The 17497-nt window shown below is 34.9% G+C and overlaps 2 protein-coding genes across 6 annotated transcripts in view; one reads left to right on the top strand and one right to left on the bottom strand.

Moving 5' to 3' along the window:
- The window catches only part of LOC126888355 (uncharacterized), a 97425-nt gene extending 80767 nt beyond the window's left edge, over positions 1-16658 (top strand). For 2 of the 4 annotated variants that reach the window (XM_050656530.1, XM_050656532.1), the window contains exon 11: positions 16044-16658. In XM_050656530.1, coding sequence (XP_050512487.1) covers positions 16044-16360 — 317 coding nt within the window. In that variant the 3' untranslated portion in view covers positions 16361-16658. The remainder of the gene's footprint in view (positions 1-16043) is intronic. The other 2 variants (XM_050656533.1, XM_050656534.1) reach the window with 2 other exon arrangements.
- LOC126888354 (tyrosine-protein kinase transmembrane receptor Ror-like) overlaps positions 1-17497 on the bottom strand; it is a 206367-nt gene that overhangs the window by 143465 nt on the left and 45405 nt on the right. The gene's annotated exons all lie outside the window — the stretch shown is intronic.

The following is a 17497-nucleotide window of genomic DNA, read 5'->3' as shown; positions in this document are numbered from 1 at the left end:
AGCACATTTACCATGTCCGGTACGTATGCGATTAAGCCTCGTCCAGGTGGGCCGGGGCGCGAATTTACAAAACCTATACCATTTCAGTCATAGCAGCGACTGAATTCGAATAGGGTTTGTATGCAGAATATTAGTTACATATCCTATACCATTTCAGTCATAGTCTAAGAGCTAGTGAACCTTTTGACTAACGGTCGTCCTGTAAGGCTAAAAATTTGTAGAGTGATAATTCATAGCACACCAAAGCTAAAAACCATGACCTGGCAGGCCTCAGCGGTGCACGTGTATCTACCAGGTGAATCGAAAAGTGCAAATTTAGGGGGTAAAATAAACTTTCTCCTGTAAGGTTTAAATTTAAGTATGTGTTTGAGTAAGTCATTTAGAAGAAATGTGTACAATGACAGGCGATTCTGAAGAGCATAAGACCTTGCCAGGCGAGGGGAAAGATTAGGGGTTTTTCCTAAAATTATTCTTTTTGCATCGAACAAATTTTTTTTAGGCTTTTTGAATCATTCCAAACAGAAAAGGTCCTTAGTTATTTTTCTCTTAAGTTAATAGTTTTTGTTATATAAACGATTGAAAATTTTGAAAATTGCGAAATCGGCCATTTTTAACCCAAATCGGACATTTATCTAAAAATTTCAATATTGGCAAGGTACGCAGATATTCCTTAAACATTGATTGATGAAATCCCGAAGAGTTTTTTGCAATAAAATATCGAAAACCGCTTTGTTTTTTTAATTGCTAATCAAGCGGGCGCTACACTGTAGTATAATTGAGGACGTTTGAGCTTGCATAAATTCATTATCTCGAGAATGGGCAAATTTGAAGAGAAATCCTCAGACAGGTCGATTTTTATTTTTGAATTAGGACTTTTTGGTATATATATAATACTAGTGACGTCATCCATCTGGGCGTGATGACGTAATCGATTATTTTTTTAAATAAGAGTAGGGGTTGTGTGATAGCTCATTTGAAAGGTTATTTAATTCTCTATTCAGTAATATAAACATTAACATAATTATTTATACAGGGTGTACAAAAAAAATTTTTTCTTCTATTTGTCAAATTTAATCAAAGTTAATTTAATAAAAAAAAATTTTTTGTACACCCTGTATAAATAATTATGTTATTGTTTATATTAGTGAATAGAGAATTAAATAACCTTTCAAATGAGCTATCACACAACCCCTACTCTCATTTAAAAAAATCATCGATTACGTCATCACGCTCAGATGGATGACGTCACTAGTATTATATATATGCCAAAAAGTCCTAATTTAAAATAAAAATCGACCTGTCTGAAGATTGCTCTTGAAATTTGCCAATTCTCGAGATAATGAATTTATGCCAACTCAAACGTCCTCACTTATACTACAGTGAAGCGTCCGCTTGATTAGCAATTAAAAAACAAAGGGGTTTCATCAATCAATGTATAAAGAATATCTACCTACCTTGGCAACTTTGAGATTTTTAGATAAATATCCGATTTGGGGTTAAAAATGGTCGATTTCGCAATTTTCAAAATTTTCAATCGCTTATATAACAAAAACTATTAACTTAAAAAAAATCACCAAAGACCTTTTCTGTTTGGAATGATTCAAAAAACTTAAAAAAAATTTGTTCGATGCAAAAAAAAATAAATTTAGGAAAAACCCCTAATCTTTCCCCTCGCCTGGCAAGGTCTTATGCTCTTCAGAATCGCCTGTCATTTTACACATTTCTTTTAAATGACTTACTCAAACACATACTTAAATTTAAACCTTACAGGAGAAAGTTTATTTTACCCCCTAAATTTGCACTTTTCGATTCACCTGGTAGATACACGTGCACCGCTGAGGCCTGCCAGGTCATGGTTTTTAGCTTTGGTGTGCTATGAATTATCACTCTACAAATTTCTAGCCTTACAGGACGACCGTTAGTCAAAAGGTTCACTAGCTCTTAGACTATCATGACAGCGACTGAATTCGAATAGGGTTTGCATGCAGAATATTAGTTACATATCCTATACTGTTTCAGTCATGCAAGTAAAACTAATCAAATATTTACTTAGTGCATTTATTATTATATCATAAACTTTAGATATGTTTTGAAAATTAAAATTAATAATATATATTTCGATATTATTAAAAATTAAAAACAAATGAGTAATTACTAATGTACGAATATATGTATACAGTATGTCCCTGTAAGTTGGAACCATATGGAAAACAGGTCGATTTTTATTTTTAAATTATAATTTTTTTGGCATATATTTCATAGGTACTAGTGACGTCGTCCATCTGAGCGTGATAACGTAATCGATGATTTTTTTTAATAGGAATATGGGTCGTGTGGCACCTCATTTGAAAAGGTGTTTAATTCTCTATTCAGTAATATAAACACAAATATCATAATTTATACAGGGTGGCCAAAAAAACAATTTTTGAATTATATTGATTGACGAAAAAAGAAGAATGTATGCAATTTACTTCAATCAAAATACTTTCTATCGCTGTCAGAAAATAGAAAAAACTGTTTATTTGGCAAATAAACATTGGTTTTTTGCTTAAATTAAATGTTCAAACTGCCAAGAGTTACGCGGGAGGCTGTTTGTGATTTAATTTAAGCAAGGCGGAATGTTTATTTGTGAAATAAACATTTTTTTCTCTATTTATTGATAGCAGTAAAATGTATTTTGAGTTAAATAAATTACATACATTCTTCTTTTTTGCGTCAATTAATTTAATTAAAAAATATTTTTTTGGTCACCTTATATTGGTATACATAATGATATTATTGTTTATATTACTGAACAGAGAATTGAACACACTTTCAAATTAGTTGCCACACGATCCCTATTCCCATTTAACAAAATCATCTATTACGTTATCACGCTTAGATGAATGACGTCACTAGTATGAAATATATGCCAAAAAATTGTAATTTAAAAATAAAATCGACCTGTTTCGGGATTTTTTTCCCAAGTCGTCCATTTTAGATAAAATGAATTTATTCCATAACTTAGCCCCTCTCTGTATAAAGATACTTTACTCTTGACAGAAATTCATATTTTTTGACATCTCTCATATACTATTAATAAAACTTAATATCAGATGATTGCATCTTCGGTTTTAGACCATGCAGAACTTTTTATGAAGAATATCTTTTTTGCGTAAAATCGTTAATAAAAAATTTTTCCATATGGTTCCAACTTACAGGGACATATTGTATATATTCATACATTAGTAATTATTCATTTGTTTTTAATTTTTAATATTATCCAAATATATACTATTCATTTTAATTTTCAAAACATATCTAAATTTTATGATATAATAATAAATCCACTTAGTAAATATTTGATTAGTTTTACGTACATGACTGAAACAGTATAGATATTTGCTCAATAATAATCAAAAATTTCGTTTGCAAATCCTACACCAATACAGTTAATTTCTAGACCGAAATAGTATAGGATATGTAACTAATATTCTGCATACAAACCCTATTCGAATTCAGTCGCTGCCATGACTGAAATGGTATAGGATATGTAACTAATATTCTGCATACAAACCCTATTCGAATTCAGTCGCTGGCATGACTGAAATGGTATAGGTTTTGTAAATTCGCGGCCGGGGCAGACCCGATCCGATGAAACCCTGGGTTGGGGTGGATATCTGAATATAGTCTGCTGCTATTGTTGGCATCCATCTTGTGGACCATTGCCTTTGTATATCATAGGAATCACCAATTGTTCGGGCAGTTCTGATTGGAGGATTTCTAGACCTCAGTCGCTGGTGCTCTTTTGAGATGTCTGGTATGTCTTGATGGATTGGTAATTGTATGTTGGCTACAATTTTCTGATACTCTCTCACTAATGCTGCTGTACGGCGTAGATCTGGTGGGGCAATATTGCTCAAAGTAGGCAGCCATCTCACTGGGGTTGATTTTATTGTTCCAGTGATTAATCTCATGGTTTGATTAAGTTGGACATCGATTTTGTTTGTATGTGCACTATTTAACCATACTGGTGCACAATATTCTGCCACTGAAAAAACCAAAGCTAGAGCAGAGGTCCGAAGAGTATCTGCAGAAGCACCCCAAGTTGTTCCAGCAAGTTTTGTTATTATATTATTTCTTGTTCTCAGTTTACCGGCTGCGTTTGTAAGATGGCTTTTGAAGGTGAGTGTTCTATCAAGTGTGATGCCTAGATATTTGGGGTTGTTGTTATGTTTGATAGCTGCATCATTTAGAGTTACATTGAGGGTATCGCCCGCAAGTTGGTTCGACAGGTGAAAGAGACAGGTTTCAGTTTTGCTTGTGTTAGGACGTAAGCGCCAGTTCTTAAAGTAGTTACTAAGTGTAGTTAGGTCCTCGTTTAGAGCTCGTTCTCCAGCTTCCTTACTATTATCTTGGAAGCCAATGGCCAGGTCGTCTGCATAAGCGAATTTTCTCGATTTTGTTTCAGGTATATCCGCCGTATAAAGGTTAAATAATAAAGGAGCTAGCACTGAGCCTTGAGGTAAGCCGTTGTTAAGTTTTCTAACGCTACTTCGTGCATCATTTATATATACCTGAAACAGTCTGTTAGTTAGTAGATTGTTTATCAGCTGACAAGTTTTGAGACAGGGTATGATTTTCATCAACTTATAAATAAGGCCCTCTCTCCACACAGTGTCATAGGCAGCCGTAAGGTCTATAAATGTTATGGCAGATTTTTCACGTCTTTCAAAGCCAGCTTCGATGAATGTAGTTAAGGACAGCACTTGGTCACAACAGCTTCGTCCTTTTCTAAATCCAGCTTGCTCAATTGGTACAGCGTTCTCAATGGTGTTACATATTCTATTATATAAGAGTCGTTCTAGTAATTTATAACAGCAACTGAGTAAGGCGATAGGCCGGTAACTTTCAGGCAGCTTGTTGTCTTTGCCAGGCTTCTGGATTGCGATAATTTTTGTTCTTTTAAATTCTGGGGGAAGCATAGCTGTAGTCACAATGTCGCTAAAGAATTCTTTGAGCCATTGTCTTGTTTTTGTACCAGTGTGGACTATAAACTCAGGATATATTCCATCGAAACCAGCTGCTTTTCCCGTTTTGGTTTGGTTAAGCGCTTCGTTTATTTCATCCAATGAGAAGGCACGTGAGTATTCTGATGTTGTGGGGGTATTTGATTTAAGTTGTTTAAGAGCTTTTTTTACCATCGATGTATGAGTTTTCTCAGATGGAGCTCGAGAGTTCTCAATTATTCTATTGGCTATCTTATTTGGCTCAATTGTTGATTTGTTTAAGTGTTGTGCTCTGCTTGCTTCGCCCAGTTTGCGGATCAGTCCCCATGCCTTCCGACTGGAACGGGAGAAATCAATATGTTCTACGGTAGATTTCCATTTATTAAGTCTAGTTGAATCCAGTGACTTGAGTAAGTTGTCACCGATTTCGGGATCTTCTGATTTCAAAAATTCTTCATATAGTTTTTGGCTTTCTTCCGTCCAGCCTGGGATGTACTCCTTTCGAAAACCTCGGGGGATATGTTTTTTGGCGATAGAGATAACCATTCCTAAAAAACGGTGGTAATTGTTGGCCTTTGGGTCAATGAAGCGAATGCAGGTGTCCAGCTCTTTGGTGTATTCAGGCCAATTTGCTTTGTTAAAATGCCAACGGGGTCTCGGCGTGGATTCAACGATAGAAATTTGTATGCCTATTTCGATTATGACAGGTCGATGTTGGCTGCGAGGGAAACTAGGCAGTACAGTTCGGGAGCTTGGGAGTGGTTGTAACTGTGAGTTACTCGAAACCCAGCATAGATCAGGGTTGTAGCCTTTGCGCCATCTTCTAGAAAAGAAAGTAGGTTTATCTTTTAGACTATGGATAAGGTGGATATTGTTTTCTTCGGCCCACTCCAGGAGTTTTTCCCCATTTTCATCATTGTTTTCATACCCCCATTTGTTGTGGTGACTGTTAAAGTCCCCTATGTAAACTGTAGGTTGGTTGTCCTCAGTTTTGATTACATCTGTTGGCCATTTAGTTAATGGTGGTTTGTAGATGTTCTTTATGGTTATGTCATTCACTTTTGTAGAGATTATGGATACACTATTTTCGCAGCTGCAGTCCTTCACCTTGGAATTTTGTATACTGTTATTCACGTAAGTTGCAGTTCCGTAAACATTGCTGTAAGTGGCTCCAATCATGCTATATCCCGGAATTTTACCCCTCTTAAGAAGCTCGGTTTCTGATGGTGCGTGAGTTTCTTGAATAGCTATGACGTCAACGTTATTTTCGATTAGTATTTTTGAAAGAAATTCAGATTTTGATCTACTAATTCCCTCTATGTTTATTTGACATATACGGAGGGTTGGTCCGATACGTCTCGTCAAATGGTGTTGATAACACCTTTGTAGTTTTCCATATTCCTATATGGAGATTCCTTTCCTTGCTTTTCTTTATCGTACTGGTTGCCAGGAGAGCTTAGCGGCTAGTTTGGCGTCCAAAAATTGATAGACCATTTAGCGTTACCCAGGGTGCACCACGTGGAGGCGATCTATCATTACACCCCAGGATTTTTCTTAAATATTGGTTTACAAAATTTGTGATTGTTTAGTTCTAGTTGTGTCCTGTTTCAATGTTACTGCTCTACGAAGTAGTATATGTACTTCTAATGCAACTATTAATGATTTTAATTTTTGTTGTTTCCGATATTTCGTTTGTTTGCTAAATTTTATTTAAAGCGTTGAATGCATGTTGAAGCTTTATTACTCTCGTGCTATAATTCTCGAAACTTTATACCTTTTTTGGCATTTTTATTATCAATCCCTTCTTCCACTTCTTCGGTAATTCTTCTATGCAACATTTCTATTGATTGCTGAGTATCTGCTTTTATTAGTTCAATGAATAAATATACAGGGTGTCCCGGAAAATAGTGCGTTCCTTTAAGGTATGGAGAGAATACACAATTTGGAACAAAAAAGTCCAATACCATTTTTTTCTAAAGTTAACCGTTTCCAAAAATAAGTTAACATTGTTTTCCATATACCTGTATTTTAATGTTTGGAAATTTTAATAAACTGGCAACATCGTACGCACTACGACATAATAACATAATAAGAACTCGTTTGTGATTGTGATTAAAAGTATTTAAAATAATCCAACCTAATAGTAGGTAATACTTATGTATTTACTATTTGTTTACTAAAATTATTTACTTTTGAAATGTATTGAAATACCTATTGCATAATTTTAAACGAATTACACATCTTTTAACATAAAAACACATCTTTTAACTGAACTAGTATTATGTATTTAGTAAGGTTTAAATGGGTTGAATGCTGAGTATTGCTGAGGACTTTAACTGAATTACATAGTTTTAATAGTTTACAGTGGAACTTAAATACACCAGATAATGTCTCAGTAATTTGTTTACTTGTGAACTGAAATAACTAAGTTGTACTTACTTGAAAATAATTATTATACCGAATAGATGTTTCAAGTAACCTTTCACAAACACCATTCATAGGTAATAACATAATAGGTAATACACTCACTATTCGAAAACATTTTCGGCATTGACACTAAACAGGATTCTTTAAAACTATCTGTTTACTATCTATCTTCTATCTATTTACATGGGATTGTCTATGCTTAAATTTGCGTACCGCACATAGTTGTCAGATTTAAATTTGAATACCAAAATACATTTTAATTTTTTGGTCAAACGGTTGCATTTAGAAAAAAATGTTATAAGAGTTTTTTGTTCTACATGGTGCCTTCTACCTATACCTTTAAGGAACGCACTATTTTCCGGGACACCCTGTATTGTCGATTCCTGCGGCTTTGCCATTTTCTAGAAGTATTATTGTATTTCCAATCTCTTCCCTTGTAATTTCTCCAACATTAACCTATATCTCTGCCGATTCTACTTCGTCTTCTATGACTTGTGCTATTTCATGTTTGGCACATATTTCTTTGAAATATTCCTTCCATCGTTGTATTATTTCTTTTTATTTTTTATTGTTTTCTAGATGTAAACATTAGTTGACAACGATGTCGTCGTCAGCAATAAACGAGATGGCTATTTGGTTCAGGTTTTAAATATTTTTGGATAACAATTGCTTGTATAATCGCGTAATTATTCATTAATGTAATTAATAGGATTACTTTTTCATTATCTATATATTCAGTGATTACAATATTTTATATACTATTTCTATATAATAATAACTAATAATCGAGAAAAGAGAAAAAGTGATAAAGTGATGTTAATAATATATTGTTATTATAGAACGAATAGATAAATTTTGGACACCTTTAACAACTATCATCATTGTTTACATGCACTGCATGTTTAAATACATATAAATTTATTATAGGTTCGATTAAAAGACAAAAAAGAATAGAACTTATAGAATCATTCATATTTCTCCGCCGCCTACGAAAAGTATAACTCCGAAAAATGTCTTTGATTTTATGATTGTGAAAATTATACTGCCTAATAAATTGTTAGCGAAAAAATTTATTTTTTGAGGAGTTTCGGTAAAAAACTTTATTTCTGTTTGTGGGTCCACGAAAATTATAATTAGTAAAAAGTTCTCAGAAATAATTGTTTTCGTCGGCAAACACAGAAACAAAAAGGGAAATAATTGTTTTCGTCGGCATCTATTGTGAACTAAATATTTTCATTATAAATATTTTGGGAGTTATAATCTTCGCGGACACGCATATAAAAAAAATTGATAGGTACCAGCGATTTATTTCCAAATCATAAAGAATTGCAGAGTTCCAGTTTTTGAACATACGGGACACCCTGTATAAAAACCTTTCTAAAATCCATAAAATAAATACCTACAACTTCATAGAAAAAAGTGTTTTAACTGTTCCAAATGTGCTATTTGTATTGTATTGGTTATTAGTAAGATTCTTTAAGTTTATTACTGCTTTTATGAGTTTCAGTTCAGTTTAAAGTAGTCTAAGCCAAGCCGCACACCAAAGAAACATGAAACGAAAAACATGAAACATGAAACGAAAAACATGTTTCATGAAAAGAAAACACTGCTAAAAACATCTCAAAGTCCGCCTACTAATGAAACGAGTGTGATTCATGCTCATGACACATTTTTATTTTCGGAGAGTCTCATAAATGGCCGGATATATATTTGTTTAGCAGTGGTTTATTTCCATGAAACGTAATTTACGTTTCATGTTTCTTTGATGTGCGGCCGGGCTTAAAGCCGAACTATTAGTTTATTTTGAATTAAAACGTCTAGTCCCCAGTACACCGCCCTTTTTTTTAAATCTACCACTTTCTGAAAATTTTCAGAGTGCAGGTTGCACAGGTTTCCGCACGCCCAACACCTAAACCTGTAGCTCTAGCGCGGTTATGTTTTGTACCACGCTAAAGTGACACCTTGCGGGTATCGGACTCGAAGATCGGACTCTTTTTTATAAAATAAAATTTTTATAAAACATATTTTTTTATAAAAATAATTTAAAGGCGAAGTTTTTCAATCCTAATAGCGACATTAATAATATTGAAAAATATTAAAAATGTTACTAAAAGATTTTTAAATTGAAAAGTTATTGGTCCATTTCCCTGGTGACACCTCTAAGGCTTCTAGAATATGTAAGCCAGATGGATGTTGCAGTGAAGGCAAAATGGAAGGAATTCTACACTATGCAATTCACAACCTCCGTCTGCAGCTTGGTAAGGTTCCAACGGAAAATGGAGCTAGTTAATCTATAGGAGTAATATTAATATACAAATAAAATGTATACCATTTTTATTCAGTTGCAATGTGAAGGCAAAACAATCTTATTTTTCAATTAGAATACGGAGCGCAGTCCAGCACTCTGAATCGACGATTTTCGACTCTTATTGGAGTCTCATCGGAGAGACGTAGGCCTGCTGCTCCATACTCTAAGGGCCAATTTCTCATATCGAGTTCAACTCCAGTTTAACCTGAACTTCTAGTAAACGTCAGTTTAAAGTCAAAATCGTCTTTCTCAATTCCCGTTCAACCGATGGCAGTTTAAACTTGAACGATGCTTGAACGGTGGAATTCGGCCGTTCAAAGATTTCAGAACTCAGTTCAGATGATTTCATGGACTACGCATGCGTTGTATTAACACGAAACGGTGTCATAATATAAATATATCCTATTTTATTATATTAAGCCTAACGATAAACGATAACATTATTTGTGTTTTTATAATATTTATTTATAATTATTAAAATGACTATTTGACTATAAATACTTAAATTTAACTTTATTCAAAAACAGCATAAAAAAGGTAGTTCAAAATGGCGACAGTTTTTACCTTTTGCCATCTATTGGCATTTCTCGAAAGCTGTAGAACGAGCACTGACATGAACGCGCAATGAGAAATGCATTCCAAACAGAACCGGAGATCACCCGTGAACCCGGTTCAACTGAACCATAGATTAACGCAGGTATGAGAAATCGACCCTAAGTGACCAACATCGAGAGTTCATCCCCCACACCGCAACTGACGTGAATGGATTAGGTGACTAGCGTCATCTGGCAATTGAAAGGCAAAGTTTTTCAATCCTAATAGCGACATTAATAATATTGAAAGCTTATTGGTCCATTTCCCTGGTGACACCTCCAAGGCTTCTACAATATGCAAGCCAGGTGGATGCTGCAGTGAAGACAAAAGGGAAGGAATTCTACACTATGCAATTCACAACCCCCGTCTGTAGCTTGGTAAAGTTCCAACGGAAAATGGACCTAGTTACGCTAGTCACCTAATCCATTCACTTCAGTTGCGGTGTGGGGGATGAACTCTCGATGTTGGTCACTTAGAGTATGGAGCAGCAGGCCTACGCCTCTCCTACGATGACTCAAATAAGAGTCGAAAATCGTAGATTCACAGTGCTGGACTGAGCTCTGTATTCTAAGTGAAAAATAAGATTGTTTTGCCTTCGCATTGCAACTGAATAAAAATGATATACATTTTAATTTTTAAAAATAATTTATTTTGTCGTAACGTATAATGTTTTGATTATAAAATTAAAAATTATAGTTTTGCATAACAAAACAACCGCACTAGAGCTACATGTTTTAGGTGTTGTGCGTACGGAAACGCGTCCAACCTTCACTCTGAAGATTTTCAGAAAGTGGTAGACAGAAAGGACGGTCTAATGGGGACTAAAACATTTTTGAATATTTTTAAAGACTTAAAATTGACATTCTAGGCAAAATTCATCTTGTTCGTATAATTTTTAAAGGTTCAGTGACATTTTCGTCTCTGACTGCAATAATTAAGTTTACTTAAATCTAAATGTGTAATAAACAACCATATGAATCTTTGATTAATAAAATACATGGTGTATCCTCGTTGTGTGTGCAATATAATACAAATTAAAAACCCATTAATTTGATAATGAAAAATGCATTACCATTTATTGGTGCTCATTCAATTTGTAATGGATCATGCAACAACGGTTTCAATTGTAACTATGGTTCATTTAATTGCATTGACTAATTTCCAGGAAATTATATAGACAGTACATATTGTGTTTTTATCATGTATTTGTGTGTAGTTAAATCAAAACAACTTTGCTTTTGGTTAAGTTTTATTACTATGTACCTATTTGCTTTGTATAAATAAATGTTGAATCCGGAAGTTGGCATAAAACTTCAGAAAATTACAACTACTAGAAAATCCAGGAAAATAAGGTAGGTGACGACCACCTAGCAAGTCACATCCACGCGCTCATCAGAGACGTATGGCAAGAAGAGAAAATATCCGACGACTGGAAGAAAAGTATAGTATGCCCGATCTATAAAAAAGGAGACAAACTCCAGTGCAAAAACTACCGTGGAATCTCTCTACTATGTACAGCATATAAAGTCCTCGCGTATATTATAAACCAGCGGCTCCAACCACTAGCAGAAAATATTATTGGAGAGTATCAGACGGGCTTCCGACGGGGAAGATCGACACTGGATCAAATATTCACAGTAAAACAGATCTTGAGCAAAGCATGGGAACACGATATTGATGTTCACAACGTGTTTGTAGACTTCAAACAGGCATACGACTCAGTAAAAGGAACAAACTATACTATATATTGGCTGAACTGGCAATACCACACAAGTTAATAAGACTCATTAAAGCCACAATGGATGAAACTCAGGCATGTGTATGTGTACGAATACAAAACCACCGGACAGACTTTTTTAACATTTCGCAGGGACTAAAACAGGGAGATGGGCTGGCCCCAACATTGTTTAACCTGGCACTGGAGTATGCGGTTAGGCAAATGCAAACTGGACGAGGAAATCTACTGACCAACCGAACGGTTCAACTGGCCGCTTATGCTGATGATATTAATATTATGAGTAGAACATCAACAGGAGCACAGGAAACATATGCAGAGTTAAAAACACAAACAAAAATGCTAGGTCTGGAAATTAACACAGAAAAAACAAAAATAATGACTCAGACGAGAAGAAATATAGTCCCAGAAAACATTATACATGAAGATGACATTGAAACGGTTGAAAAGTTTACATACCTGGGAGTAGAAATATATGCCGACGGATCAGAAGATGGAGAAATAAGGAAGAGAATAACGCAGGCAAACAGAGCTTATTTTGCCCTCTTCCATATATTTCGGTCAAAAAGTGTCCACCGAAATACAAAGATGAGAATCTATAAAACCTTAATTCGACCAATAACATGCTATGGCAGTGAAGTCTGGGTGCTGAAAGAAACATCCAAAAACAAACTCGACACATTCGAAAGGAAAGTACTTAGGAGAATACTAGGACCTGTGAGGGAAAACGGAATCTTCAGAAGTCGATACAACAACGAGCTTTATCAACTTTATAAGGAAACGCCCCTGTCAGACTTCATTAGCTTACAAAGATTGCAATGGGCCGGACATGTGATAAGAATGGGAGAGGATAGGCTACCAAAACGAGCACTGAATGCTAGAATGCAAGGAAAGAGACCGGTTGGGAAGCCACGAAAGCGCTGGGAAGACACAGTAAACAGCGACGCACAAGCCCTTTTAGGAGTCCCTGTATGGAGAAGAGCAGCCACAGACAGGCAAGGGTGGAGGCAAAAAATAAAGGAGGCCAAGGCTCAATTTGGGCCGTAGTGCCGTAGAAGAAGAAGAAGAAAATCCAGGAGGAAAATAAAATTTCTGTAGCTGGCTATATACCATTCATCATGGCATCTACACTCCTAGCGGAGTGATTGCCGCCCTCTTTGGGCTCTTCCGATTCATTTGTCGCGATGAGTTAATCCGCATTAACATTTTCGTTTTACAATTGGTTGTGTGACTTGGCATCTTCATCTTCTACAATTTTTCTCCATTCGTTCCTGTTTTTGCTTATGGTTGCCCATTCTCTGACTCCCATCTTCTTAAGGTCCTCCACTATCTGGTTCTCCCATCTAGTTTTGGGTCTTCCTCGTGGTCTGCGTGATACAGGTCTCCATTTGGATATTTTCTTGATGACGGCTTCTGGATTTCTCCTTTCTATATGTCCCATCCATCTGAGTCTCGGTGCCTTGATAAATCTGACGATGTCTTCTCCTTTCAGAAGTTCTCTTACTTCGTGGTTCATGAGTTTTCTAAATTCATTATTACCTAAGTTTAGTGGGCCTGCTATCCTCCGAATTATTTTCCCCTCTAGGATCCTCAATCTTTCTTCCTCTTTCTGTGTGAGACACATTACTTCAGCACCATATGTGATTACAAGTCTAATTGCTGCTTTGTAAATTTTTAGTTTAGTATTCTGAGTAAGCTTCTTATCTTTGAGGAAGTTATTGTATTTCCAATAGGTTCTGTTTCCTGCCTGGTTTATTTCATTAATTGCGATGCTTCTATCATTAGTTCCATTAATTGAGACCCCAATATATTTAAAGTGTTCTACCTTTTCAAATTCATATTCACCAATATTTAAACTTATCACATTAACTGAATTTTTTCTTGAGCATATTAGGTATTTTGTTTTGTTTTGATATATTTCTAAAACCCTTTTAGATGCTTCCTTGCATAACTTCGTAAATTCTTCCTTTAAACTGTTTAGGTTTCTGCTAATTAATGCTATGTTGTTAGCATACGCCACAAGTTGTGACGTCGATGTTATAATAATTGTACCTTTTATTTCTGTAGCTCTTATTGTTCCTTCTATAGAGACATTAAATAGTGACGTTGATACAGGGTCGCCTTGTCGTACTCCAGTTGCTATTTCTATATTGTTAGTGATTCCTTTATCTGTTATTATTGCTGCAGTCGATCCTTCCATTGTCATGTTCATAAGCTTTTTAAGTTTCATTGAGATATCTAGGTTTTTCATGTCTTCTATCAGATCGGGTCTTGTTAAGCTGTCAAAGGCTTGCTTGAAATCTATGAAAAGGATGTGTAAATCGATATCATGTTCGTACCATTTCTCAATTGACTGTGTGATTATGTGCACTGCGTCTATTGTTGACCTTCCCTCTCTAAATCCCTGCTGTAGTCTCATATGCTAGCTTTAATGTATTTTGAGCATCTTTGTCTGATTAATGATGTCATTATTTTGTAGCAGCTGTTTAACAGTGTTACTCCTCTATAGTTGTTGCTTTTTTTGGTGTCCCCTTTCTTCATAATCGGAAATATCCATCCAGGTTTCCATTCTTCGGGCATTCTTTTTTCTTCCCAAATCCTTATTATTAAGTTGTAGTTCCTTTAACTTTCCGTTGTAGTTCTTCTCCGCCTCGTTTTATTAGCTCGTTTGAGATTTCATCAGGGCCTGCAGGTCTCTTTTGTTTTAAATTTCTTATCACACGTAAAAAGTCCTCATATGATGGCTTTTCGATTTCGATTTCATCATCAAGGTATGTTTCTTCTGTATATTCGGGAGAACTTTCTCTCTCGCCTTAAAGAAATCTGCATAGTATTTCTCCCATATTTTGGCATCAATCTTAACTGTTGGTTTCTTCTTGTTTTGTGATTTTATATACATATGTACAGTAGAACTTCGATAATCCGGACGTTCAAAAATCCGGACCGTCAATAATCCGGATTTGTATCTAGCAAAAATATCTGATTCTTTTAAAATAAATTAAGAACTTCGTTGCGAAAATCGAATCTCTACCGCAGTTCACAAATATTTTACACATTTTTTTAAAAGCCCAAATAGTGTCTGATGTTTTTACTGTACACATGGTGCTATTATAAATTAATTACAATACAGTGTTTAAACATAAAAAAATATTTTGATTAATTTCACCTCTAGACACTTTACTATACAAGAGAAAACATAAAATTTTAAAACGTTTGTTGTACTTTAATGTGTATACTAGCCTTTTTTTTTGAGGTAATTTCGATAATCCGGATAATTTGATAATCCGGATGGGGTCCGGTCCCAATTAATCCGGATTATTGACGTTCTACTGTATTTATAAAACTTTACATTATTCTTGTTATTTACTTCCAACTCTTCTATAACTTCATCAATCCATATCTTTTTTTGTTTGTACAGCATTTGTCTGAGTCTTTCTTTTTTTCCTATACTCTTCCAAATCTTCTTCTCTATCTGTTTTCTGCGCTTAACGAATTAAAAAAATTAGCGAGAGAAAAACACGTCTGTTCCCCTAAAGAACGCTACCAGAAGTGAAACTTTTCGTTAAAAAAGTTACTAGTCCGAACCATTTCCAATCATCGTTCTTCTAAAATTCTAAAGCATTGTTTTAACAAAGATTTATTGGAGAAAGTATGTGTTGATTGGACGTTCCGTAATGGAAATTGAAACTTCAAATTTTTAGTTAAAAATGTAACTTCAATTACAATTAATTGTAGCTTAATCCCTTAAGGCACGTATCCACTATGGTCGCGAACCTCTTACGCTCCGCGCTCCCTTCAACTGCTGCAATGGATACGGCATGTGCCGTATATGCATAAACCGTCACCGATTGGAGCGTTGAGGCGGAGCGCGACCCCATTCACTATATGGAGCAGTTGCAGGAGTGCGGAGCGCAAGAGCACAATATTAAATTTTTTTATTTATTTTAAATAGATTAAAGAGCATAATATTAAATTTTTTTACTTATTTTAGGTCAGTCAAAGAAGCATAAAAAGCATCGAAAAGCAGAAAGAAGTCGACAACGACGACACAGCAATGCCGCAGATCAACGGATGATTAGAGAACGTTCCTTCAGCATATGCACAGACCGTTCGAATATATTAGAGCACCGGTTAGGGTTAGGATTCGGTTCCAATCTCTATTTCGACGATTTTTCGGACCGAGAAAGGACAAACAGTCTCAGCAGTTGCGACACGGCGGAACATCGAAGGAAAATGTCGACATTGCCCAATGTAGCGTTAAGCGGAAAAGTGCCTTGGTGCGGATGTTGGGGGAACGGTTGTTTGTGATGATGTGTATCATTATATAAAGCAATAAGAGACTACATAATGTATATTTCACGAATTTGCGACAATATTGTATTTTTACCACACACTCACAGCCAATCGCGCACTCTTCTATACAGCGAGCACGTAAAGATTGGAATAAATTCATTTTCTCGAGAACGGACGATTTTGGAAAAAAATTCTGAAACAGGTCAATTTTTATTTTTAAATTACGACTTCTACGACGTCATCTACGACGTCATCCATCTGAGCGTGATGACGTCATCGATGATTTTTTTAAATGAGAATAGTGGTCGTGTGATAGCTCATTTGAAAGGTAATTCAATTCTTTATTCAGCAATATAAACATTAACATAATTATTTATACAGGGCGTCCAAAAAAATTTTTTTGAATTAAATTTATTAAAATAAAAAGAAGAATGTGTGTAATTTATTTAATTCAAAATTCATTTTACTGCTATCAGAAAACAGGAAAAAATGTTTATTTGGCAGATAAATATTGTTTTTTGCTTAAATTCAATATTAAAGCAGCCACCCACCAGCCTCGTTACAGTTTAAACATTTAATTTAAGCGAAAAGCGAAAAAATTTTCAAATAAACATTTTTTTCTGTTTTCTGATAGCAGCAAAATGTATTTTGAATTAAATAAATTACATACATTCTTCTTTTTATGTCAATAAATTTAATTTAAAACATTTTTTTTGGACACCCTGCCTGTATAAATAATTAAGTTAATGTTTATATTACTGAATAGAGAATTGAATTACCTTTCAAATGAGCTATCACACGACCCCCATTCTCATTTAAAAAATCATCGATGACGTCATCACGCGCAGATGGGTGACGTCACTAGTATGATATATATATACCAAAAAGTCGTAATTTAAAAATAAAAATTGACCGGTTTTGGGATTTTTTTCCAAAATCGTCCATTCTCGAGAAAATGAATTTATTGCAACCTTTACGTGCTCACTGTATAAGAAGCGCGAAATTAAATTAATCTAAAATAAAACAAGTAATTTCTAAATTGATTTTTTTCTGCGTATCTTTTTAGGTCATCTGACCATCTCATCTGTGGTCTTCTCTCTCCCCTTTTTTGGTCCCAAGGGCTCCAGTCCAGTGGGTTATAGCTTCATTACA

This window comes from Diabrotica virgifera, chromosome 7 (assembly GCF_917563875.1).
Source record: "Diabrotica virgifera virgifera chromosome 7, PGI_DIABVI_V3a".
In the NCBI taxonomy this organism is placed as follows: domain Eukaryota; kingdom Metazoa; phylum Arthropoda; class Insecta; order Coleoptera; family Chrysomelidae; genus Diabrotica; species Diabrotica virgifera.
The sequence above is the reverse complement of the archived record's forward strand: the minus strand, read 5'-3'. Positions and strand labels throughout refer to the sequence as shown.